Raw genomic sequence first — 25,162 nt, forward strand, 5'->3', positions numbered from 1 at the left:
CCATCTCGCGGGGCCAGTCTGCAGCCCGTTCTCCAACGGCGTAAACTTGACCAACATGAAGTCAATGCCCGGCATTTGATCAGTATTGCCATATTGTCGTCTACAAGTGGAAGATCTTCCATCGCTCTGTGATCTACTGCCAATACTAAATAGCCCTAAATCCGCAAAGTCTATCTTATCACAACGCCATCTAACAAGAGAAATTCCGCTATCCAGACAGTAGCCAACATGATGAGACTGAGCAGGCTTCGTCGACACCAAGTTCTCCAGGTTCTCCAGACCCGCCATAACTCCAGCGTCGTCATGCCTTTAATGCCCATCCTGTCCAAGTCCACGTATACAAGGTATTGGCGATTTTTAAAATAATGAGGCATGTCTTACCTAGTTTACAAATTCCAGATTATCCAGTAAAGCAAGGCCGATTCCTTGCTATGCTAATGAGCAAGGCTTGTGAAGTGGGTTAGGTTCACCAATGGTGCAGAATACTGTGCAAGCACCAGATTGAGTAGCACGTCCTTTGCCAACACATCTATCTTGCTAAGGTGCAGATATCTTCTGTTTGCAAGAGGGGGATTGACTTCTATCAACAAAGCGCGGAAAGAACTCGCTAACGTTTAGCAGTTTTTCCCTTGAAAATAGGTAATGCCTGAGTGAAGACCAGAAACTTCATGACCACCATATGAACCAGTAGCGTACCGACACTGTCCTGTGGCTTGACACAGCTTGCCTGTGCAGTATTCACTATTCACTGAGCCGGAACTGCGATTGCGAGCTTGCTATATATTGCGTCTCTTCACTTCCTTTGTTGACATTCTCTCACCATCCTAATTTCTCTGGACTTTACACTCTTCCCTCTATGCGTTTCCACCGATTGGCACAGACAAACATGGTTGGAACACGCTCAACCCGTAACAAGGATAAAGATCTCATACGAGAACCCCTACGAGAACGAACCCTGTCATACGACGATCCAAATGCACTCGGCGAAGCAGGAGAAAACCAGGCAGCGAGACGTAAGTCCTACTCTACCCTACTCTACCCTACTCTACCAAACTCTACCCGGAATATTCTGTCCAGTATATCACTAACACCGACTAGAAGAAAGCGGCAAACTCAGCGTCGGAGCAAAAGACATAGCCCGGTACCTCGAAATCACCCGGTCCATCAACTGGAGCGAGAACACCGGTCCAAAGAACGCGGGTGCCGGTAAACAACGCACTGCGTCTGTTCTACAGCGCCGTGGAGACGTATCGCAGCCGGCCTGTTCACGGTGCGAGCAGGGAAACAGGGTATTTGGATCATGTGTTTCAGCCCCCGTTATCAGCGGCCATGCGTTCCAGCGTGGTGCGTGTGCGAATTGTATCTGGGATGGGAAGGAGAAGTCTTGTTCGCTGAGGGGCGACAATTTGCCGTTGGATTCGGTTTCGATTCGGTATGTCCTTGGCCTTGTCCATGTCCTTGTTCATTGTTCATTGATTATGTTGGGATGTTTGCTGATTCTTGTATAGCCAATTTACAGGAGATGGATACCATCTCCGTCATGCGATTCGCGAAGAGGCTTGGATTGATTGTGATCCCAGCCAGTCTGAGCCGCCGGTGCCGCCGGTGCCGCCGGTGCCGCCGGAGATGAAAATGTATGTTGATGCAGCAGGCGGGATTAACGCATCAAGTGAGGTCAACGCACCCAGTGAGGATAGCAGCGGCAAGGAAAATGACGGAAAGCCCAGCAGCGAGAAGGGGAATGTCGATGTAGCGGCCTTCCTTACAGAAATCAAGCCTCATCACTCGCTTTCTCGCGTTGGAACGTCGCAGCATGGGCCCCGTTGTCATTTTGATGGCGTCGAGTTGAAGTTTCCGATTTCGAGGGAGGTCTGGGAGAGCGAGAGACGGCTTTTGAAAGCCCGATCGGATCTCGCGCACTTTGTTGCAATTATCGACACCCGGCTTTACGATATGGGGTATGCTAGAAGTGACGCTGTGTTTTGGGAGAGAGAGGCGCGCCGCATGACCAGGCTGTTCACAACTGGTAGAAGGGTGAGTGCTCATTCGCATTGTGGCTTTTCACACTCCGCTGACACAATTTCTAGAACAAGAAGGGTAAACCAGCTCCAGGTCGACGTCCTTCTTTGACGCCGCCGCCTAAGATTGTGATTTCAGATGCCAGCACTCCCTCGCCTCTTCTACCGGCGTCTGATCCAACGCCTCAGATTGAACCTCCGCAGCACACCAGTGAACCCATTCAAGCCCCGACTGGATCATCCCAGCGCACAGGTGAGACAGCTCAAGCCCGGGCTGAATCGTCGCAACGTCTTCTCCCTCATACCAACACAAAAGCTAGGCGGCTCAGTCACCCACCGACAATAGCCACCAGTTCACGCGATCGACGAGTCTGGGACAGACCTCGGAGCCCCGACTACAGCGACAATGACAAGGAGAACCCGGACCACGACAAGGACAAGAAGAAGGACAAAGAGGTCCGCGCACCTGGACTCATAGATGTACCAGAAGACTTCGACGATCTTCATGAGTCCATCGTGCGTTTTGACGTTGTTATGGAAAAAGCCTCTCGTAAAGCCCCCACTGAGGAGCCAGCGCCTGCCGGTGTTGATCCTGATGAAGAGGAGAGAGAAAGCTGTAAGGAATCGCCGGATCCGTCTCCAGCCCCAGCCCCGGCTGAGCCTGTGCGTGGGAAATACGCTGATTATGAAGAAAGGGGCGCTCCTGGCTTTAGGAGGCCTCGCCCGAGGGAGTGGGACGAGGGCTCGCCGCCGATAGTCTCGAAGCGCCATCGTAGTGAACGGCATGGTGACAGGGCTCGTGAATAGAGGGTGAGATTTTGGCTGTCAAGTGAGGAACTGTAACTAGTCATATTCACTGTTAGGAAAATGTGGCAAATAATGTCAATTTAGTATTCACTGTCCATGGGATGATGTTTGATTATCTTGCATCTGTTGGGACCTTCTCGAGTATATAAGTGCCCCCGATATCGCCCATTTCGCTCTTCTCGTCGCGACTCATTCTCTACATTTTAAGGCGTTATAGCCGGTGTTGGTCGCCGGCGCGAGTTTCGTCTCATCATGTCACGCAATGACCACCATCGATACCGCGACGACCGACAATCACCTCCAAGATATTATCGCAGGTCTAGATCTAGGTCTCGTCGCAGACCAAGAACTCCCAGCAGGGAGACGCACCACCGCAGCTCACCACCTCGCTCATACTCCCGGTCACACTCCCGCTCATACCACCACTACCCAAGACCGGACAAATGCATTGCCTGTGGAGCTGACTGGGACACCTGCCGTAATGCCTGCATGCAGCGACACATCAAGCATATGGCGGACACGCTGGCGCGCATTGAAGCAGCGGTAATCCAGGAGCAGGAGAAGAAGAAGAAGCGCAAGACTATTCTTCGCGCCGGGCCCATCCCCGCGACTGATGCGAAGGGTCTCACTCCCCCTCCTGCTGATGCGCACCAACATGCCAGTTGCGACTGTCGTTGCGCCGCCCAGCCGGCTGCACTGCCTATAGAGCCAGCGCCTGCACCACCAGAACCGGCACCAGCAGCGCCAGAGCCAGCGATCTGGCCTGAAATCCCTGCCCCGGCCGGCCTACAGATGGACAATGGCGTGGGTATGGGCGCTCTTGACTTGATCAATGACTTTAACACTGATCTAGGTGGCGATTTCGAAGCGCTCATGAGCGGCGGGCTATTCAGCGACCTCGCAGCGCCGTACCAGCCCCCGATCTCGCAGCCTGTCCCTGTCCCTGCCATTGCCCCTGCGCAAACCCAACCCCAAAGCCAAAGCCAAACCCAGACCCAGCCCCTGTATCAAGATATCGTGGGAAACCCCCCACCAGGCCCAGACAGCGCGCAACTCCAAACATCTACCGCTGAGATACAGCAGCGAACTCCCCCCGTTACTCCGCACATCAACCCCGCGGCCCCTGGTCTCGTCTGGACAGGCGATGCCTGGCACGGCCCTGTCTGGACTGCTGCTCTGCCGACCACGCCTGCGCGTCCTGGTACGGGGCGACGTTCGCGTCAACGTCCATTGACTCCCGACACGTCGAGACATCGGCACTCCAGGTCTATTACATCTCATACACTCGGGCACACGGATGAAGTTTCTATTAAAGAGGAAAACACGAGTATAGAAACGGAAAGGGGAAGAACGGATCACGAGCCTATTTATGTGGACGATGAGCGGGCGGATGATCTGTTTAGTGACGGCGTGCCTGGGTTTCCGTTTACACCTGGTGCTGGGGTGTCTGAGGAGTTTGAATAGTTCTTTTTTTTTTCTTCATTGCGTTGCGCTGCGCGTTTGGACCAGTCGAGATGGATGATTGGGGGTTCGTTTCTTTCGGGGGGTTGCTTTCTGCTGTCTGTTTGATAGGGTTATTCTGCTTTTCTGGAATGGAGTTCATGATTTTGATGGTTTAGAAGACTTGGATTTGTCCTCTGTAGTCAGTAGTTTGTGTAACCACCCCGTGCGTCCTCGCTGGACGAGCCTTGCTTGGTTGAAATTGAGAATATGCATTTCTGGTATTTGAGCTCCAGATTAAAGAGTATATCTGCTACGTTCTCCTAGTCCAGTCCAGAAACGGTAGATTCGCTACAAAAGATAACTGCATAAAAGCCGATAGAGTTGGTACCAGGACAAGACCTCGAACATGTCACCCAATGGCTAATTGCACAGCGATACAAGGGTGACTGCTAGCATCGATCTGTCCACTGTCCAGAAGTGCATCGCAACAGAACACGTCGCGCCTGCTACTTATGCATTGATGGTGATGCCGATGGGATTATAGATGCAGACTAATTGGACTGCACTGTTACACAAAATTATACCCTTGCTGTTGCTCGTGTGCACTGATGAGGAATCATAAATAATATAAATGTCCTCCCCACCCGAACGTGGACGGTGATGCGCCTGGTTTCGAAAGCCCCCAGGCAGACATTACCATGGCCGTATCAACGGCGTCTCCGTTCAACCATGAGAACAACTCCCCAGAGAAACCCGGCACCTTAGACCAGAATACCGACGACTATGGCGCCGACTCCAGTCTCCGACGCATGCTATCCACGCGCCACATAACCATGATCGCGCTCGGCTCGTCAATCGGGCTAGGGATGTGGCTTGGGAGCGGCACATCGCTGCGCAACGGCGGTCCGGCGGCGATGTTCATTGCGTATTTCCTCGCCGGATCGATGGCTTGGTCGGTGAACCAGGCGATTGGCGAGATGGCGGTTCTGTATCCGACTCCGAGCGCGTTCGTGCAGTGGTCGAGTATGTTTGTGTCTCCGTCTGTGGGGTTTGCGGTGGGGTGGGCGTCGTGGTTTGGGGCGTTTATTAATATTGCGAATGAGTTGCAGGTATAGCCTTTCCAAAGCCAAAAAAAAAAAAATAAAACATTTGATTATTGTGCTGATGGGGAAAGGGGGCTGCGACAGTGCTGCATTTCTGGACGGACAAAGTGCCGACAGCGGCCTGGTTACAATCTTTTGGCTCGTTATAGTCCTGGTCAATGCATGGACAGTCAAGTTCTTCGGGGAAGTGGAAGTCGTCAGCTCGACGATTAAATTCGGCTGGAGGTTTATTGTTGTCATCTCGTTAATAGGTCTGACCCTCTCCGTATCAACCATGCAGCCCTAACAGACGCAGTTGTATCCGCCGGCGGCGCCCCAAACCGCAAGACAACAGGCTTCGAATACTGGAACGCCATGCCCTTCACAAACGGCTTCAAGGGCTTTCTTGGTGTAATGCCGACCTGCATCTTCGCTATGTCCGGCACCGAAAGTGCTGCCCTTACTGCCGCGGAGACGCAGAACCCCCGCAGATCCGTGCCTACAGCCGTCCGCTCAATCTGGATGCGCCTGGGGCTCTTTTATATCCTCGGTGCGCTCGCGATATCTATCACCGTCTCCCCGCAGGATCCGAACCTGTTTGGTGGAGACGGCGGTAATAACTCCCCGTTTATAGTTGCGTACCAGAATGCAGGGATACCGGTGCTGGCACACATGACGAACGCAGTTATCTTCCTGTCCGTTCTCTCGTCAGGTAGTATTTCGAGCTTCAATGGCTCGCGAACCCTAGTAGGGCTGTCCCATCTGGATATCGCTCCAAAGGTAGTCCATCCATCCACCCACCGCATACTTCCTTGATTTAACAAAACGAAACAGCTCTTCAGCCAAGCCGACTCCCGCGGCCGTCCCCTAGCAGGTCTAGCCATAACACTTCTCGGCGGAAGTCTCGCGTACCTAAACGTCTCGAACAGCGGCGCTGAAGTATTCACATGGCTATCGAACATAACCTCCCTATTCAGCCTCTTCACATGGGGCGCCCTCAGCGCCTCGCATCTTCGTATGCGATGTGCATGGAAAATACAAGGGCGTCCAGATTCCGATCTCCCCTGGCGCTCGAGGTCGTATCCGTATGCGTCTTGGTGGGCGTTGATCTGGTGTGTTGTTTTGATTGGCGTGGAGTTTTATTTGGCTGTTTGGCCGTTGAATATGGAGTCGAGTGTAAGCCATTTCTTTGCGAATTACGTTAGTGCTGTCCTGGTTGTCGGTGTGTATTTTGGGGCGAGGGCGTGGTATAGGGGTTCTTGGTGGGTGGATTTGAATGAGGTGGATTTGGATAGGAAGAGGAGGTTTTATCATTGATGATTTGGTTTACAATGTATAGGATGTGAATATATACAGCATCGACTGGATATCGATAAGCCTCGATATACATCTTCCCATACACACAGTCACTGCCAACACGACCACCACCACAGTCCATCTACAAACAAGCAAATCAAACACACAGAGTCTCGCGTCTCCCCCTTCAAGACAATCTCCACGACCCTAAATAGCAGACCGTCCATGCGTCTCGAACGGCAATCCAAAGCAAATGATCCCAACAGCAACCCACAGCGCTGCACTCGCATAAAGCGGTGCAGTCGTGAACCCCGTCTGCGACGAAACCACACTGGCGACAAGCCCACCAAGTCGCAGAAGCGACGCCGCCGTTCCAGTCCCTGTGCCCCGATGGGGCGCTGGGAAGGACTCTGGTGTGAATGCGAACATGACGGCGTATTCTAACAAAACATATTAGCCAAGGAATCTGATTGTGGTACAGGGCTAGCTAGCATACCAAAGTTTCCTAATAGTCCTGTCACACAGGTAAAAGCCAAACTAGCCACCTGCGTCGTGACGCCCACATACGCGAAGAGGAAAACACCAGTAACGATGGCCGAAATGCCCATCATCCAGCGCCGGCCCAGGAACGTATTAACGAGGATAGCAGCAGAAAGCGGCCCCACAATCCCAACGGCAGACTGGATACAGTAGTTCCTATACGTGAGGTCTAGGGACGAAGCCTCTGTGAACCTGGTCGCCAGGTACGAGGGGAGGAAGTTGAAGTAGAGCGGATACGCAACCCCGATGACGAGCCAGATCGCCCAGATCAGGGCTGTGTGGAAGGAGAGTTTCCGCGTTGCGAAGAGGGCAGAGTAGTGCGAGCCTCGGAACTCTTTCATGTTTTCTTGGATGATTTGCATAGTTGATAACCGGGCACCGCCAGATTCGTGTGAGGTAGGGACTGTGCCGAGTCGGGCGTCGATGGCCTGGAGCATGTCGAGAGTCAATGGCTCGGGTTTGCCATTCTGGCGCGCGACGTAGTTGACTGCGTCGACGACGGCTTGGTCTTTGCCTTGGGAGAGAAGGTAGCGTGGGGTTTCGGGGAATTTGAAGACGAAGATGCGGATGAGCGTGAATGCGAGTGCGAGCCCGCCGAGGGTTATGAGGGTGTATCTCCTGCAGCTGTATTAGAGGACCTTGCTACTGATACTGAAGGTGGCTTACCAGCCCATGTTCTCAGCTCGGGAACAGGTGTCTGGAGTGGCATCTGTAGGGCAGGAGAAGTTTGCGAGGAAGACCCATGCCAGCAAGGACACCACCAGCTGGCCGAACATCCACCAGGCGCTTAGGGCTGTAAGGAGGAACTGGTGACTTGGTGGGAGGAATTCAAGGCTGGTTTATTAGTACACGGCACTTCAAATACAGGGCTTTGGGCTCACCAAATCAGAGAGCTGGCCGGTACATTTCCACCAGCGGCAGTCCCGATAACCGCCCACATGGAACAGAATGCAACAAAGTTCATCGTCCCGGCTGCTCCGCAGAGGAATACCCCAGCAACGATTAGGGTGATGTTGAAGGCCGGCTTGCGGCCGATCAAGTCGCACGAAATGCCCCAGAACGAGGCACCGAGGATGAGACCGACATAATATGCCACAGAACTATAACTGACCTGCTTGATACCGGGGAACTCGAGCTGGATCGGCGGTTGAACAGATGCTATTCCTTGACTTTGACAACTTAGCACTTGGAATATATATTCGAGGGTTCTTGAATGGACTACCTCGCCAGGTTATCAACAACATAGCCGCACCCTGTCACGACGAACAGCTTCCACTGGAACCTGCATCTATTAGATTTGCACCTAACACAGAGGACGCAAGAGATACCATCCCATCCCAATCTCCGTCATGCACTGTGAGACCAGCTCCGACTTGAGCCGGTACGCGTCCGAGGTAGCAGAGCCGTAAAATTGCTCCATTTCGGCGTCGTCGACGACCTCCATCTTGCCGACGTCATCCTGGGGTACGTCGTCGGTTGCCTCGGTGGCCTTGTCACGCTTGCCGAATTCGATGTCCATTGTATGGTTGGTTGTTGCTGGTGTATTGTTCCTACTACTTTCCCGGTGTAGCAGCTGAGACAGGGGTGATATAACGGCCGGTCGGAGACTTAGGGCTGCTGCTGACAAAAGGGACGACTGGCATAGGTGCAGTACGTCAGGAGCGCAAGGGTGGGGTTGGTTTATCAGGATTCCCTCCACTTTGATAGGAGCGAAGGATGAAGAGTGCACGGACTGGTGTAGCATGGGGGTGCTCAAAGTGGATGTTCATGATCAATCTTAACATGCTAATGGTAATGGCTACCTCTGGGGACTTCTATGAAGGGATCTCGCATTATAGGACAACACCTGAATAAGTTTACTTTGGTGATGGTTCGCCTATACAAACATACTATGACACTGACATTCAATCTAGGTCATACAACAAATAATGTAATAGAGCTACGCGATACCTTCACAAGCCCTCCGCCAGCTAGCACTAAATCTAAGCAACAATTGCCGTGCCCTGTGTACCCTCCAACCCCTTATTCTTCGCCTTCTCCGCAAGCTCCTTCTTATACGCTTCTGCCCGCCCATAGCTCTTTTTATACGCGCCCTTGACCATATCCTCCACCGTGATAGGGTCGTACTTCGGCTGCTCCCCAGCCTTGCAGCAGTTCGGCAGACACTCGCAGATATGGTCCGGGTTCCCGCTGAAGAAGAAGGGGATCGAGTACCGCTCGCGCCCGGACTTGTTGATGACGCGGTGGATGTTGGATTTGTATCTGTCGTTGGCCATGCGCATCATCAGGTCGCCGAGATTGACAACGTACGCGCCTGGGACGGGTTGGACCTGTAACAGTAACCACATTAGCATGCTGAAAGGGACAAGGACCGTATAGACAGTCTGAGATATACATCTAACCACTGCCCACTGGGAACATCCAAAACCTGCAACCCATCAACCTCATCCTGCAGCAGGAGCGTAACGCATCCAAAGTCCGTATGCGCCCCAATCCCGCGATTCAACTTCTCGTCCTCGTCCTTCGGCTGCGACGGGTAATGCAGCATGCGCATCGTCGCGACACCACCGGCCGTCAACGGGTCGAAGAAACTCTCGTCGACATCGAGCGTGCGCGCCAGAACGGCCAGGACGTCCTTCGCGAGCTCGTAGACGGCGCGGTAGTATTCCATGCTTGTTTTGCGGAATTCGTCCGCCTCGGGGACAGTTGGTGGCCACTGGTTGGGGCCGCTGTTGAGGCGCTGGTTGATGTAGTAGGGGTGGTCGGTGCTGATGTCGTCGCCGATGTACAGGCCTTCTTTGAGTTCGGGGGCGGTGCCGATTTCGAGCATTTGCGAGCGAAGGAGTTCGTAGCCGCGGTTGAACGTGTTGTTGTCTATCATTATTAGTTGGGTCTGGTAGTTTTGTGTTGAGGGTCGAGGGTGTACTTTTGTCCACCTTGAGCTTCTCCTCTAGAGGCAGGTCGAAGAAGCGCTTTGCGCAGGCCATGACGCGCTGCTGCAGCTCGCGCGGGATGCGGTGGCCTGTGATCTGGAAGAAGCCATTGTACTCGCACGAGTCTCTGACCTGCTGCACGAGCTTTTCCTTTGCTGCAGAGTCGGCGCCGTAGAAGGGCGAGAAGTCGAGGATCGGCGGTGCAGATGGAGTCATTTTCAGTTGGACTTGTATGATGCAGAATACAGATTAGAAGTGAGACTATTCGAATAGATTGATTCTATGACTTGAAACGCTCAGCATATATTTCCTGAACCTGTCCAGCTTCTTCCCCTCAACGATCCAAGCCCGGGTAGATGTCCGGCTGTGTCAAAGCACTCTCCAGAAAGCCGGGGCACAGCCAAGAGTGGGAGCTCGTTCTCGGACGCAAGGATGGGGTGATAGCTTGATACGAGCGACTCCAACTCCAACTCTGCTGATCAGCGTTATCTGTCGAGGCCATCGAGGACCAAGCGCAGAAATGCTGAATGTTGGGGTTGCACAGCAGCGACACAGCGTCTGCAAGGAGGGCCGCAAGACGAATTATAAACCCCCACGATTCCTCGTCTCTCCACCGTGCATGACTTCGGTCTTCTATCCTGCGCTTCTTTCGCCATGGCTGACGTTGAGAAAGTATCGGGTAATCCGCCGGAGGAGACCAAAACCGGCGAGTCCAGGGCCTATGTGGACACGGAGGCGGAGAAGGGCTTCGGTATGTTCTCCAGACGACTGAGATGTCGTGCTAACTGTGTAGTGCGCAAGGTGGATTGCTTTGTGCTGCCATTGCTGTGCTTGGTATGTTTCCAGTGTCCACTTGGTGTTAGGGCTAACCAAGGCAGATGTACTTCTTCGATTGCATGGACCGGGTATGGCCGCCACCGAATTCGAGTACGGCAATGGAAACTGACTGAGTAGAGTAACCTGGCAAACGCAAAGACAGATGGACTCGACAAGGACATCAATCTCAAGGGGAACGAGTACTCGCTGCTGATTCTGATCTTCTACATCCCGTTCGGGCTGTTTGACCTGCCATGGAATCTGCTGATCAAGAGGTACTCGGCACGGATCATGCTATCACTAAGTGCGTATCTCGTTGGTCATTATAAATATAGCTGACTCTGTAGTGACCGTTGTCTGGGGAATCTGCGCGCTGTGCCAGTGTGCCGCGCATAACTTCGGCAGTCTACTGGCCATCCGCATTATCCTAGGGTATGCTCCTCCAATATAGTAAGAATCTCATTGACAAGACAGAATTTTCGAAGCCGGCTTCTTCGCCGGCGCAACATTCTACTTTACACTGTTTTACACCCGCGGCGAGATGGGCTTCCGGCTCGCAATCCTGCAATCAATGGCCGTCCTCGCCTCAGCTTTCAGCGGACTAATCTCGTTCGGACTATTCCAGATAAACCACCCAACCGTGCACGGCTGGCAGTGGCTATTTATCGTAGAAGGCGGAATGACATTCATCATCGGCGTCATCGGATTCTGGTGGCTCCCTGACAACGGACAGACGGCGTGGTTTCTGAACGAGCGCGAGCGAGCTGCTGCATCCGCGCGTCTGCTAAGGGATACCTCGTCGGAGGTTGATACGAAGCTGGAATTGAAGGCTGCGTTTCAGACGTGGAATGACTGGAAGTTTCCGATCTGGGCCGTCATCGCCTTTACGTATCCCGTGGCTTATGCGACTGCGATGAATTTCTTTCCCTTGGTACGTCTCCATATGAACTATGTGTAACAATCTGACCAGATAGATCGTGAGTCGGCTTGGCTACGACACTGTCAAAACGAATCTATGGACGGTTGCCCCGAATCTGGTCGGCGCGGTGATACTGCTCGTTGTCGCCAAGTCGTCGGATATATTCCGCGAGCGGTCTCTGCATATTATATTCTCGCTGGGGGTATCTCTAGCGGGCATGCTTGTTCTGGCAAGTATAGACGTGGTGGACAACAAAGGCGTCTCGTACTTTGCTTGCTTCCTCCTGGCAGCAGGCGCATATATCCCTAGCTGCCTGGTGCATGCATGGCATAACAACAACAACACCAATGAGAACTCCCGTGCAGCAAATACGGGCTTCTTCGTGGGCCTCGGTAATCTAGCCGGTATACTGAGTGCTGCGACGTTTCGCACAGAGTATGCGCCCAAGTACATTCCCACGCTGGTGGCGACGTGTGCGTGCAATGGGGTGTGCATTGTAGCAACCGGGTTCATGGGGGTGTGGATGCGGATTGAGAACCGGCGACGAGATCGGGTGCAGGGTGTTAGTCTGCATGCTGGGCAGGTTGAGACGTCGCAGCTGGCAGAGGGAGAGAAGAGCCCCGAGTGGCGTTATTTTGTGTGATACAAAGTCGTCTTGTATAGCCCTATGTGTATCTGGTCTTCAGTAGCACTGCTTATCAGTGCCACATTCAATCGCCTGTCATTCGAGCACATCCAAGACGCTATAATAGTCTACCCCGCACGCTTATCGTTCTCCACTGCCCATATATGTAATCTGGGGCTGTCCTGAAGTGAGGGCCGGCAGTTTGGCGTCCGCCATGAAGAAACACGCGTGCGAGTATCCTGGCTGCGACAAGGCCTTTACTAGGGCTGAGCACCTGCGGCGACACTCTCTGAACCATGAAACCACGAACAATGGATACACCTGCCAGCGATGCTTCACCCATTTCTCCCGTCCAGACCTCTTGAGTCGCCATATGAGCCGGCATGCGAAGAAAGACGCAGAGGCCGGGGGAGTCGGCAAGGGCGTGCTGGAGACGAGGAAGAGGATGCGTCGGGCTGAGGATGGCTCGATTATCGTGCGGCCGCCCAAGAGACAGTCTCAGCTTCGCCAGAAGGCCATCTCGTCGCCGCTGTCTGTGAGGAGCTCGTCAAGTCGTCCGGAGGGCGCGCCGGTGTCTCCCCCTGGTTCTGCTGGTGATCCTGTCTCGACGTCGACGATGTCCATCGGTGAGACTGAGCTCACGGACCCTGATCCGTTGCTGGCGCCAATGATGCCTGGTCCGTTTGAGCCGTATGTCGAGCCAATTCCAGGGCAGTTTGACGCTGCTGATGGGTCTTGGAGCACTGGCTTTGAGACGGATATGTTCATGAACGACACTGGTATGTTTGCCGTCTAATTGTACAGCTTCATCTGACCGAATAGCCACCGATTTCAACCTCCCTTTTGCTGCTACCGGCAATTACAACTGGCTGTTCGATGTGGCCTCGCTCGACGATGCCTTCCACCACCTGGAGCTGCCTCTTGGTCCTGATCTCGTACCATTCGCCGATCCAATCGACCTTCCAGATCCCATGGCAGACCTGAATCTCGACCTCGATCTGAACGACCTCCCTGCCACTTTCGACCAAGACGGCTCCTCAGTACTGCTTCAAGCAGCTTCCTTTGTGGAAAGATCCAGCCCAGAGCACCGTCGCGAGTTGACCGATATGGACTGGATGGGACCAGCACTGGACAGCAGCATCCCACTGCAGCCGCAGCTCAACGACGACGCTCGTCGGGGTATTTTGACTCTAATTGCGCAGAGTCCACCGGTAGACATCCATGGGCAGCCTCTAAACCTCGACTCACCACTGCTCTCGCTCACTGCGCTGCAAAGCTACAGCGATCTCTTCTTCTCCCGATTCAACACCACATACCCTCTCATCCACACCGCAACCTTCGACCCAAACACCATCGAGCCCGTCTTCCTCGCCGCGATCCTCTCCATGGGCGCAACCTACAGCAGCCGCGAAGCCCACCAGCTCGCCGTCGGCATCCACGACGCCCTGCGCAACCAGCTCTTCTGCCACGGCGCCTTCTCCCCGCAGCCAGATCTCTGGGTCTTGCAAGCGATGCTCCTAATCGACTGCTTCGGCAAGATGCGCGCAGGGCCGAAACAGCGCGAGAACGCGCAGCTATTCCACTGCGTCCTGATCAAGCTCATCCGGCGATCAACATGCACTTCCATCCGCAATATAAACACAATACCGACGCTCGAAACACCGACCGTCGAACGAGAGGAAGCCTGGAAATCAGCTATGGATGCTGAACAGCGTAAACGTCTCGCATTCCAGTGCTTCATGTGGGACACTGAACACTCCGTCCTCTTCTCGCAGTCGCTGTGCATGTCTGCGTTTGAAATCCGTTCTTCCCTCCCTTGCTCCGCGGCAGCATGGGAAGCACATACTGCTGAGGAATGGTCCCGCCATGCGGCTAGAGATACAGAGCATAGCTTCCTGCCTGTGCTGAAGGGGTATATCACACCAGGCGCCGTGCCTCGACCACGAGACTTAAACGGTCTTTCCCGACTGGTCGTCTTGCACGGTCTTATGTCTATAAGCGCGGATCTGAAACGGCGGGACCAGACGACGCTGCGCTCCGAAACGCCCGAGCGCATGGGCGCCTGGACACCGAGGGTCGGGCGGGCTTATGATCTGTGGAAAGCGGACTTCGACGCAGACTGTCTCACCATGAAGCTAGGAGGATCGCAAGCAGCACCAGCAGACGAATGTAAACGGTTTGCATCGCTGAAACCTGCCGCGATGGCACTATACCGCGCTGCCTCGCTGGCGCTGCATGTTGAAGTCCTCGATCTGCAAATCGCTGCGGGGGCGTCGCAGATTCTAGGACGGGTGGTTACGGCCAGTGACCGCGATCGTTCACGCGGGATGCTCGCGCGGTGGCTCTCAGGTCCAGGATCGGAATGTATTTCTGCGTCGCGGCACGCGGCATTCCTGTTACAGGATGCGGTGCTCAGTCTGCATGACTGGGAGCAGACGGATGCGTTCCATTTCCCGTGGTGTCTGTATCTGGCTACGCTGACGGTGTGGGCGTTCCATACGGGGATGCGTGACGATGGGATGCATAGGCCCAGGCCTAGGCCGACGGATCTGTCGTCGCTGATTGTGGCCATGACGACGTCGAATGGGGGAGAGCTGGCGGCGTTGTCGGGGGAGTATGATACCAGGCCGTTGGTTAGGGCTATGGCGCAGCAGTTGGCGACGGTGCGGTGGGCGATGGTGCATGATGCGATGAAGGTGTTGGTTGGGTTGGGTGTTTGATATGAGTCTTGTAAGAAAGCACGAATGTATTTATTCTCTAAGAATGTGTATATTGTCTAGCTATACCTCTGGCAGCGATCAAGCAAAAGGGTAGTCTGTATAGCCCTTCTGCGGGGGACTCGCCCCGTAGAAGGTATCGCGATCGTACTTGTTCAACTCAAGTCCCTGCTGCAATCTCTTCGGCAGATCCGGATTCGAAATAAACAGTCTCCCAAAGGCCACTGCATCAGCTCCATCTCCGACAACTTTCTCGCCGGCATTAGTCGCTTTGAAATTGCCCGCCGCGATGAATCCCACACCACCCTTCTTCAACACAGCCCGGAACGAATCCAGCGAGGGAACAACAACCTCCTGCGTCGTCTCCAGCGCTTGAATCTTCGCGGCCTCGTCGAGCACTTCATCAAACCGCGGCTCAATCATATGCACGTACGCCGGGCGAGCCAACTCAGGCAAACCCGCGATGGCACCGCATAGGTACCCCCAGTGTTTCTGCGGGTTCGAGTCCCGCGTGTCCTGGAAGTAATTGTATGGGCTGAGTCTGATTCCGACGCGGTTGGCGCCGATTGCACTCGTTACGGCGGTGATGATCTCCAGCACGATCAGGGCGCGGTTCTCGATACTTCCGCCGTAGGCGTCGGTGCGGTTGTTGACGTTGTCGTGCAGGAATTGGTCAAGCAAGTATCCGTTTCCACCTATACTGTTAGCAAGTACCCATAGGTATAACGGAGAGTATATGGTATGGAGGGAGGTAGAGGTACCATGTATCTCAACCCCATCAAACCCAGCCTGCATCGCCCTCCTCGAGGCAGCCGCATACTCCGCGACGGTCTGCTTGATCTCGTCGACCGTCAACGGCCTCGGCGGGGCATCGGCGTACTCGGTTCCATCCAGTGCCTTTCCTGAGATAGGAATGTTGCTAGACGAGACTGTCTGGCGCCCGCCCAGCCACCCGGGTGTCGTGGCACGTCCGACATGCCACAGCTGGCACAGGATCACAGCGCCTTTTGCGTGCACGGCGTCGGTGACTTTCTTCCAGGCGGCGATTTGGGATGGGGTGAATATCCCCGGGACGCCGGGGTATCCTGCTGCCTTTAACCTGTTAGCTATGTTGACATTGGATCTGGTTTGATAGGGTTGGTAGGGGTACTTCGTGGCTGATTGGGGTGGCTTCCGTCAGCATCAGACCACCCTTGGATGCGCGCTGCTCGTAGTACTGCACGTTAAGGTCATTGGGTACCCAGACGCCGTCGGCCTCTTTGGTTGAGCGCATGCGCGTGCAGGGGGCTTGGATGACGCGGTGCTGCAGCGAGAAGGCGCCCAGGCGGAGGGGCTGGAAGAGCGGTTCGAGGGGGGAGAGGGAGCCCATTGTATAGAATATCAAGAATTGACTCGGCGGAAGTGTGAATGTCTGTTCTATGTGGATATTTTGTGTTGTAAATGGGTGACTCTTATATTGTACGTCCACCACTCTTGGAGCACATGTATACTGCAGAAGTGGGATCACTATGAGGGTGGGGGTCGGACACTGTGCAGGTGGCGTCGGCGTCTGCCGGCTGAGATCAGACCCTCAGCGTTATTTATTCAGATGCAACTAATGCATGAGTGCTGTCTGTTCGTTCTTCTGTCTTTCTGTCGTTTTGTTTGAACAGAATGTCATCATGGATACCTTCCTGTCCTCCGCGTCCCAGACGCTATCGTTCTACCTGAATGGAACTCCCATTCACCTCACAAACTCTCATCCCCGCTGGACTCTGCTTGACTTCATCCGCTCGCAGGATGGCCTCAAGGGCACGAAGCTAGGCTGTGGCGAGGGCGGATGCGGTGCTTGCACTGTCGTCCTGCAGACAAGGGATGCCTCGCGCCGTATTCGCCATGTCGCTGTAAATGCCTGCCTTTATCCTCTAGTCGGAGGTACGCCACGCCCACGCCCACGCCCACTGTCTCTAGTTCAAGGAAATACTGACAAGAAAACTAGTCACCGGAAAACATGTCATCACAGTGGAAGGGCTGGGAACCGTCGACAACCCGCATCCGCTCCAAGAGAGAATCGCAAAGCTGCACGCGTCGCAGTGCGGATTCTGCACTCCTGGGATTGTCATGTCGCTGTATGCTATTATCCGCAATGCATTCGACCCTGTGACTGGACGGTTCCAGCTCTCGGAGCAGGATATCGAGGGGAAGGGACATCTTGATGGGAATCTGTGTCGATGCACGGGCTATAAACCCATCTTCCAGGCGGCCAGGACGTTTCTGCGTGAGGATCTGGGGGTCGCCCCGGATATTGTGCCGTCGCCTTTGGAAGATGAGGTTGGAACAGAAACTGACTTGACTGAGTCGGATTCTGGATCTGGATCTGGATCTGGCTCTGGCTCTGGCTCTGGCTCTGGTTCCTGTGGTCGTCCTGGGGGCTGCTGTCGTGATAGCCCTGGGGCGTCGTGTTCGAGCAACAGCACGGATATAACAGTGCCTTCACTACCGTCTTCTCCGAAGCAGTTTGACTTCATCCCGTATACCCCGACTACCGAGCTGATATATCCGCCTGGACTGGCCAAGTTCCAGCCTCGGCTGCTATCCTACGGAGACGAAAGCCAGGCCTGGGTGAAGCCTACAACGGTGCAAGAGACGCTGGACATTCTGTCTCGATATCCCAATGCCACTCTAGTAACAGGAGCAAGCGAAGTGCAAGTCGACGTGAGATTCAAGAACTTTAGTCCCCCGATTAGTGTTTTTGTCGGCGACATCCCCGAACTGACAACAATCACCTGGAGCGACGACAAGAAGACCCTTCACGTTGGGGGCTCAGCCTCTCTATCAGACCTGGAAAATGAATGTCTGCGCTGCATCCCTGAATTCAAAGGTGCCAATCCAGGCTACGCATCGACCCTCTCAGCAATCGCCAAAACCCTGCGGTACTTCGCCGGCCGCCAGATCCGCAACGCGGCGTCGCTGGCTGGGAATATCGCCACGGCGTCGCCAATATCAGATATGAACCCAGTTCTGCTGGCCTTAGACGCAACGGTGCATACCAAGACCTTGCAAACCGAGGACTCAATCCACATGAGCCAAATGTTCAAGGGATACAGAAAAACAGCCCTGCCACCGTCCTCTCTCATAACAGGGATCTCCATCCCCATGCCGTCCCAGCACACCCTCGAATTCACAAACGCATATAAACAAGCAAAGCGCAAAGACGACGATATTGCCATCGTCACCGCCGCATTCCACCTGCGCATTACCAAGGAGTATAAAATAGAAGAAATATCCCTTGCTTTCGGCGGCATGGCACCCACCACTGTCCTCGCGCCAAAGACAGCATCAACACTACTAAACCAGCCCTGGACGGCTTCAACCCTCGACGCAGCTCTAACGTGTCTAAGCCAGGAATTCGCCCTCCCTTACTCCGTCCCCGGCGGGATGGCGACGTTCCGACGCACACTAACCCTCTCCCTCTTCACGCGGTTCTGGCACTACGTATCCCAGAACCTAGACCTAGAGTATGACAGCGACCTAGTCGATGAAATCCACCGCGGGATTTCCTCCGGTTCACGAGATGACGTGAATCCACACGCCCAGCGCGTCGTCGGGCAGCAGATTCCCCATATCTCGGGTCTAAAACACGCCACGGGCGAGGCGGAGTATGTTGATGATATGCCCCCGCTTCATAGGGAGTTACATGGGGCTCTTGTGCTCTCTGCACGCGCGCATGCGAAGATAAAAGAGATTGATTGGAGTGGCGTGTTTGAGGCCGGGGCGCTGGGGTATGTGGATGAGAGTGTGCTTCCGGGGGAGAGGAATCTGTGGGGGTCTGTTGTTCATGACGAGCCGGTTTTTGCGAGGGGGGTTGTCAAGTCGCATGGGCAGCCGGTTGGGATGGTTTATGCGGAGAGTTTAGTGAAGGCGCAAGAGGCGGCGAAGCTGGTTAAGATCGAGTATGAGAATTTGCCGGCGGTTATTACGATTGATGAGGCGATTGAGAAGGAGTCGTTCTTTAAGCATGGGAAGGAGCTGAGGAGGGGAGCTAAACCCGAGGAGATGGGGAATGTCTTGAACCAGTGTGAGGTTGTGCTGTCTGGCACGACGAGGGTCGGTGGGCAGGAGCACTTCTATCTCGAGACGAACGCGGCCATCGCGGTGCCGAATGCTGAGGATGGGAGTATGGATGTTTGGTCCAGTACGCAGAATACGTATGTCTCATCCACCCAATACCCTAACCCTGCTAACTGGTTAGAATGGAAACGCAAGACTTCGTCAGCCAGGTCGTCAACGTCCCCCGGCACAAGATCAACGCCAAAGTACGACGCATGGGCGGTGCATTCGGCGGCAAAGAGTCTCGCTCTGTTCCTATAGCTTGCATGGTCGCCGTCGCAGCAAAGAAGACCAGACGGCCCGTCCGGATCATGCTCAACCGCGACGAAGACATGATGACCTCTGGTCAGAGACACCCTGTGCAGTGCCGGTGGAAGGTAGGGTGCACGCGGGAGGGCAAGCTCATCGCCCTCGATGCAGACGCGTACAACAACGCCGGGTACTCCGTCGACATGTCCAGCGCGGTTATGGACCGGTGTCTGACGCATATGGACAACTGCTACTTCATCCCGAACGTATGGCTGCGCGGCTGGGTGTGCAAGACGAACACGCACAGCAACACTGCGTTCCGCGGCTTCGGGGCCCCCCAGGCAATGTACATCGCCGAGAGCATCATCAATGCTGTTGCCGAGAAGGTCGGTATCAGCGTTGACGAGATCCGGAGACGCAATCTGTACACAGTCGGCCAGCGCACGCCGTTCCTCCAGACCATCGACGAGGACTGGCACGTCCCTATTATCCTCGAGCAGGTGCGCCAGGAGGCAAAGTACGACGAGCGCCGCAGGGCAGTCGAGGAATTCAACGCCGCGCACCGCTGGCGTAAGCGGGGGATCTGTCTGATCCCGACCAAGTTTGGGATTTCGTTCGCGACGGCCCTGCATCTGAACCAGGCCAGTGCGGCGGTGCGGGTTTATACGGATGGTTCGGTTCTGCTGCATCATGGGGGGACGGAGATGGGACAGGGGTTGTATACGAAGATGGTGCAGATTGCGGCCCAGGAGCTGGGTGTCCCTGTTGACCAGGTGTATACGGAGGGGACATCCTCGTATCAAACGGCGAATGTGTCGCCGACTGCTGCATCTTCAGGAAGTGATCTGAACGGTATGGCGGTTAAGCATGCCTGCGACCAGATCAACGAGCGCCTGCAGCCGTACCGCGAGAAATGGCCTGATGCGACGCTCGGAAAGATTGCAATGGCGGCATATCGCGACCGCGTCAATCTCTCTGCTGCTGGGTTCTGGAAGATGCCGACGATTGGGTACGAGTGGGGGAACTATGACCCTGAGACTGTGAAGCCCATGTACTTCTACTTTACACAGGTGAGCTTCACTCTGTTTCGTGAGAATACTGCTAACAAGATAGGGCGCTGCGTGCACCGAAGTCGAACTAGACCTGTTGACAGGCGACCATACTGTCCTGCGCACAGATATCAAAATGGACGTCGGGCGATCCATCAACCCAGCGATCGACTACGGGCAGATTGAAGGAGCGTTCGTTCAGGGGCAGGGCTTGTTTACTATGGAGGAGTCGCTATGGACACAATCAGGCCAGCTTGCGACTAGAGGACCAGGAAACTACAAGATCCCTGGCTTCTGCGACATCCCCCAGGAGTTTAATGTGAGTTTCCTCCAGGGCGTTGGGTGGAAGACGCTGCGCAGTATCCAGTCGAGTAAGGGTATTGGCGAGCCGCCGCTTTTCTTGGGCAGTACGGTGCTGTTTGCCCTGAGAGATGCACTGGCCTTTGCGAGAAGAGAAAGGGGAGTGAAGGCGCCTCTTGTCCTTGATAGTCCAGCTACTGCTGAGAAGTTGAGGCTGGCGGTTGGGGATGAGTTGCTGGAGAAGGGCAAGGCTGAGAAGAAACAGGGAGAGAGGAATTTCTTCGTTACTGTTGCTTAATAGGCTTTCAATTACAAAGTTATTACACAACTTCCACGAGCGAGTCATTGCCACCATCAATGCGTATCACCTGCATACACCTTTGCTAATCGGAATGTAGACATCCAACGACCGTCATTAACAGTTACAGGCATTATTCCCGTACGGATGAGCTGATGACGGTGGAATGCCTGTCTTACCTATGTAAATACGCTGATTGGGCTGACCCTGCTTGTCAGGGGATGGACTTGATGCAGTCAGCTGGGCAATAAGCCACAAGGCCGACCATGATGCACGAGGCGCGCAAGGCGTCCAGCTCGTCAGCTTGCGCCTTCTTTGTTTCCAATCGACTAACATTCCCGAATTGTTTTTTGGTCTTCTTCAGCTCGTGGTCTCGTCTCGTACCGCTGGACGCTCTTTCCATAACCCGCCAAATACTCATATAAACGCCCAAATAAACGCCCAAATAAACCCACCGCGTGCGTTCAGAAGTCTACAACAAACATCATGGCGACAGCTCCAGACCCATCCCAGCTCTCTAGAGGAGAATACCACCGCGGAAGCCCTACCGACCTGCGCGCACCATGCCCAGTCCTAAACTCGCTAGCCAACCACGGCCTCATCTCCCGCAGCGGCCGCAACATCACCAAAGACTCTCTCCTCACAGCTCTCAACGAGATCGGTCTAGCCAGCAGCGCAGGGAAACTCCTCTGCAACATCGCCTTCAAAATCCACACTGACGACGCGAAGGACCCACCCCCGGGCACAGCGGCGATGGGATTCCGCGAACCAGACCAGGTTAATCAAGACGGCGTACCTGTGTTTAATCTGGACCAGGTGGGACGGCCACATGCAATGGAGCACGATATCTCGCTTACGCGACAGGATCGCGCGCTGGGGGACTACATGGACCTTGACGAGACATTGTACAGCCGTCTTCTAGCGTGTCCGCGGGAAAAGAAGGCATTCCGGATCTGGGATCTAGGGCGGTATCGCAAGGTCCTGTACGCTGAGCATAAGAAGGACAATCCGCAGCTGGTATTTGGGATACATCAGCATGCGTCGGCGTGCTTGGAGGTTGCAGCGATGCAGTGTGTTTTTGGGACGGGGCTACGGGGGGGTGTCCCGATGGAATACTATGAGGCCATCTTTAAGGATGAACGACTGCCGTTTGATGAAGGGTGGAAGCCGCGCAAATGGATGTTTTTGGCGGAGCTGGTGGGCGTTGCGTTGTGTGTTTCTTTTTGGGCGTCATTTTAGATATATCATTAGGGTATATCGTCTATGTATTCTTCCCGCGATTCGAACGTGCCATTTATATCATCCTCTATATTTTCTATCCACGTGCTACTCAACAGGTAGCTGGTCAATGGAGGTCACAGTGAATGTAGTTTCCCCATTTTGTGGCAGGCTCTCAAAAACAACCACCAGGTATCTCCTATCACCATCTCCCTTGTCCGGTTAGCATAGCACTGTACAATTAACTATATGATTTACCAAATGTATGCGATAATTCATCCCAGCAACAACCTGTCTTTCGACATTCTCGACAATCACATCCCCGCCATACTGGGCTTTTATGGCGTCGATGGCGACCTTTTCTGCTTTTGCAGCTCTTGCGTCGTTTGGCGATGCTGCGAAGTACCCGCCGGGCATGGGCATGATGCGGAGATACAATGCTGATATGGATAGCTATAGTTGGTGATGGTAAATTGCTGCAGAGGTGCAGTGCAGCTCTGTAAGTGAAACTACCCCACCAGATTAGTAATTTCCAGTTTATTAACGGTATGACTGCAACGTATATTAATGTTACCCATTATATACAGGAAACTGGCATTTTTTTAGTGCATCCTATATAGTCCCTGTGTTAGTTACTTCTAGTACATACGACCACAGGGTGTGGAAAACAGGGCTTCCCGTCCGCTCAGCCGTACTTAAGCCACACGCCGGCTGGTTAGTAGTATGGTGGGTGACCACATGCGAATCCCAGCTGTTGTATGTTTTTGTTTTTTCACTTCTTTTTTTCTTTTGATGTTCATTATGTTCCCTCCGTAGATGGTGTGGTGTGATGGTGCATATTGTGGGGACATTGCGTCGCGGAGTGTCGGCAATATACCATCAAGTGGGAAGAGGCCATTGGCCAATCATTCATTCCTACTATAATGTTCTAAAACTTTATAAAGAGATAATTTCCCGAGGAATCAAGAAGAGCTGCCCTTGCGTTGTTCCGGCCGCATTCATCAGCCTCATTCAAATGGCCATGTCAACAAGGAACGCTACCCCTCAACCAGCCAAGCGAAAGCGAGGTGATGCTACGCCAGGGGCAGCAGCGGATATGGCTGCCCATCGATCATTGACTGAGACTCGTCTCGGGACTCGGGCGTCGCGCTTGTTGGTTACACATGTCAACAAGGTCGAGCTGGATGATGAGCTGGTCAGTCTCGACGAGTATGTCCTGACAGACCTTGCCCACGCCGTCATGCTCACACAAACGGGCATCTTCGACGCACAGCACGGCCACAGCATTGTCCGGGCCCTCCTTGACCTGCGAGCTGGGGACACCGCCGCCATACTGGCCTCCAACCCCGAAGTGGGAACTCTCGGCCTCCAGATCGAGCAATACCTGGAGAAAGTCCTGGGACCACGAGGCCGTGATATCCAGCGTGGCCGGAGCCGCATTGACCAGAAGGCCACGAACTGGCGCCTCGTGGTACGCGCGAGCCTCGTTGAAGTCATGGGTGAGCTCCTATGCCTTGGTTCCCAAATCCTGGCCACTGCAGAACGCTATGCCGGGGCGCTGATGCCGGGATACACACACCTGCAGCACTCCCAGCCGACCACGATCGACCACTACCTCAACGCTCACTACTGGGCTGTGTCGCGCAACTTCGCCCGCCTGGTCGACGCCTACGATCGCCTGAACATCAGCCCGCTCGGCACTGCTGCCTACAGCGGCACTTCATGGCCCATTGACCGCGCCACCACGGCCTTCTATCTCGGCTTCGACCGCCCCATTCCCAACGCGCGGGACGGAGGATTTGCCTCGCTCGACATGGGCGCCGAGATAGCTAGTGTCCTGGCCGCAACGCTGTCTGGGATCAGCCGTCTCGCATCGGATCTGAGTTACTGGTCCTCCAGTGAAGTCGCGCTCGTGCGGATTGACGCATCCCTCTGCGGCACATCCAGCATGATGCCCCAGAAGCGCAATCCCATGGTTCTGGAGCGCATCCGCGGTCTTGCCGGTGCAGCAGTCGGCTGGGCCGCAAGCCAGTACGGGGTGATGCACACGGCGACCTCGACAGACGCTGATCAGTCCTACGTCCACAACCTGTTGCCCGGACAGTGCTCGGAGACCACGGGAAGCCATCGCCCTGCTGCGCAAGGTCGTCGCAACGGTGGAGTTTGACGTGCCGGCTATGCGCATCTCAGCGGGTAAGCACTGGTCCACCGCCAGTGCGCTGGCCGATGCCCTGGTTACCTCGCACAACCTCAGCTTTCGCGAGGCCCACGAGAGTGTTGCGCACCTGGTCGCAGCCCATGAACGTGGACAAATCCCTGGCGGCGAGCTGCGTACCGAGCTCATAACAGACAAGTCCCTAAGCGCTTACCCGTCCTCCAAGGTGAAAAGGATCCTGGACCCAGAAGCCTTTGTTGCCTCTAGAACCAGCCAGGGCGGGACTTGTGCCGCCCAACGCGATGCCCTATCTTCCGCTGCCCTGGCCGACTGGGAGGAATGCAGGGAGAAGCTTCAGGTCCGCAGCAAGCATGTTTCCACGGGGCGTGAGCAGCTCCTCACTGACGCCAAATTAATTGCTAGCTCGTCATAACCCTTACAAGTGCCAGCTTGTATTCGTGCTTGAGTTGATCCATCCCCTATACACCGACAATTTGTCACTTTTAAGTAGATTATCCAAAATGCATTAGATGATACTTCATATATAAGAATGGATGTGTGGTCACGTGGAAGTGCCGTATTTGAGTGAAAGTTGGAGAATCTTCCCA

At 54.4% G+C, this 25,162-nt stretch overlaps 10 protein-coding genes across 10 annotated transcripts; 8 read left to right on the forward strand and 2 right to left on the reverse strand.

The window, feature by feature from the left end:
• The first annotated feature begins 1,380 nt into the window (after window positions 1–1,380).
• On the forward strand, window positions 1,381–2,458 carry ASPSYDRAFT_490323 (uncharacterized protein). Its single transcript, XM_040847755.1, has 4 exons — window positions 1,381–1,432; window positions 1,509–2,034; window positions 2,088–2,271; window positions 2,339–2,458. Exons 2-4 carry the CDS (start codon window positions 1,627–1,629, stop codon window positions 2,362–2,364), a joined length of 618 nt encoding a protein of 205 aa, XP_040697937.1. The 5' UTR covers window positions 1,381–1,432; window positions 1,509–1,626; the 3' UTR covers window positions 2,365–2,458.
• A 482-nt stretch (window positions 2,459–2,940) lies between these two features.
• ASPSYDRAFT_490197 (uncharacterized protein) lies at window positions 2,941–4,437 on the forward strand. The gene has a single exon (XM_040847751.1). The coding sequence runs from the start codon at window positions 3,078–3,080 to the stop codon at window positions 4,287–4,289; it is 1,212 nt and encodes a 403-aa protein (XP_040697938.1). The 5' UTR covers window positions 2,941–3,077; the 3' UTR covers window positions 4,290–4,437.
• A 529-nt stretch (window positions 4,438–4,966) lies between these two features.
• ASPSYDRAFT_81843 (uncharacterized protein) lies at window positions 4,967–6,667 on the forward strand (the record flags this gene model as incomplete). Its single annotated transcript, XM_040851113.1, has 5 exons — window positions 4,967–5,377; window positions 5,443–5,478; window positions 5,547–5,622; window positions 5,667–6,130; window positions 6,185–6,667. The coding sequence occupies 5 exons, from the start codon at window positions 4,967–4,969 to the stop codon at window positions 6,665–6,667; spliced, it is 1,470 nt and encodes a 489-aa protein (XP_040697939.1).
• Window positions 6,650–10,494, reverse strand: ASPSYDRAFT_81844 (uncharacterized protein). The gene is made up of 9 exons (XM_040851114.1): window positions 10,113–10,494; window positions 9,582–10,060; window positions 9,198–9,516; window positions 8,515–8,722; window positions 8,409–8,468; window positions 8,068–8,355; window positions 7,853–8,020; window positions 7,143–7,804; window positions 6,650–7,086 (listed from the first exon to the last, which is right to left on the reverse strand). Exons 1-9 carry the CDS (start codon window positions 10,333–10,335, stop codon window positions 6,854–6,856), a joined length of 2,640 nt encoding a protein of 879 aa, XP_040697940.1. The 5' UTR covers window positions 10,336–10,494; the 3' UTR covers window positions 6,650–6,853.
• A 279-nt stretch (window positions 10,495–10,773) lies between these two features.
• Window positions 10,774–12,497, forward strand: ASPSYDRAFT_161133 (uncharacterized protein; the record flags this gene model as incomplete). Its single annotated transcript, XM_040842962.1, has 7 exons — window positions 10,774–10,870; window positions 10,913–10,953; window positions 10,998–11,024; window positions 11,074–11,239; window positions 11,283–11,367; window positions 11,410–11,866; window positions 11,910–12,497. The coding sequence occupies 7 exons, from the start codon at window positions 10,774–10,776 to the stop codon at window positions 12,495–12,497; spliced, it is 1,461 nt and encodes a 486-aa protein (XP_040697941.1).
• Window positions 12,498–12,693: 196 nt separating this feature from the next.
• ASPSYDRAFT_160651 (C2H2 finger domain transcription factor) lies at window positions 12,694–15,199 on the forward strand (the record flags this gene model as incomplete). Its single annotated transcript, XM_040842928.1, has 2 exons — window positions 12,694–13,258; window positions 13,302–15,199. 2 exons carry the CDS (start codon window positions 12,694–12,696, stop codon window positions 15,197–15,199), a joined length of 2,463 nt encoding a protein of 820 aa, XP_040697942.1.
• Window positions 15,200–15,238: 39 nt separating this feature from the next.
• ASPSYDRAFT_490504 (alkene reductase) lies at window positions 15,239–16,621 on the reverse strand. The gene is made up of 3 exons (XM_040847762.1): window positions 16,347–16,621; window positions 15,958–16,288; window positions 15,239–15,891 (listed from the first exon to the last, which is right to left on the reverse strand). The coding sequence occupies exons 1-3, from the start codon at window positions 16,563–16,565 to the stop codon at window positions 15,278–15,280; spliced, it is 1,164 nt and encodes a 387-aa protein (XP_040697943.1). The 5' UTR covers window positions 16,566–16,621; the 3' UTR covers window positions 15,239–15,277.
• Window positions 16,622–16,857: 236 nt separating this feature from the next.
• Window positions 16,858–21,181, forward strand: ASPSYDRAFT_93902 (uncharacterized protein; the record flags this gene model as incomplete). Its single annotated transcript, XM_040852899.1, has 4 exons — window positions 16,858–17,110; window positions 17,175–19,383; window positions 19,428–20,604; window positions 20,648–21,181. 4 exons carry the CDS (start codon window positions 16,858–16,860, stop codon window positions 21,179–21,181), a joined length of 4,173 nt encoding a protein of 1,390 aa, XP_040697944.1.
• A 222-nt stretch (window positions 21,182–21,403) lies between these two features.
• On the forward strand, window positions 21,404–22,683 carry ASPSYDRAFT_50151 (putative peroxidase). Its single transcript, XM_040848008.1, has one exon. The coding sequence runs from the start codon at window positions 21,668–21,670 to the stop codon at window positions 22,418–22,420; it is 753 nt and encodes a 250-aa protein (XP_040697945.1). The 5' UTR covers window positions 21,404–21,667; the 3' UTR covers window positions 22,421–22,683.
• Window positions 22,684–23,495: 812 nt separating this feature from the next.
• ASPSYDRAFT_61474 (argininosuccinate lyase) lies at window positions 23,496–24,987 on the forward strand (the record flags this gene model as incomplete). The annotated part of the gene is made up of 2 exons (XM_040849995.1): window positions 23,496–24,479; window positions 24,544–24,987. The coding sequence occupies 2 exons, from the start codon at window positions 23,496–23,498 to the stop codon at window positions 24,985–24,987; spliced, it is 1,428 nt and encodes a 475-aa protein (XP_040697946.1).
• Between the last annotated feature and the right edge of the window lie 175 nt (window positions 24,988–25,162).

This window comes from Aspergillus sydowii (genome assembly GCF_001890705.1).
Source record: "Aspergillus sydowii CBS 593.65 unplaced genomic scaffold ASPSYscaffold_14, whole genome shotgun sequence".
NCBI classification, from domain to species: Eukaryota; Fungi; Ascomycota; class Eurotiomycetes; order Eurotiales; family Aspergillaceae; genus Aspergillus; species Aspergillus sydowii.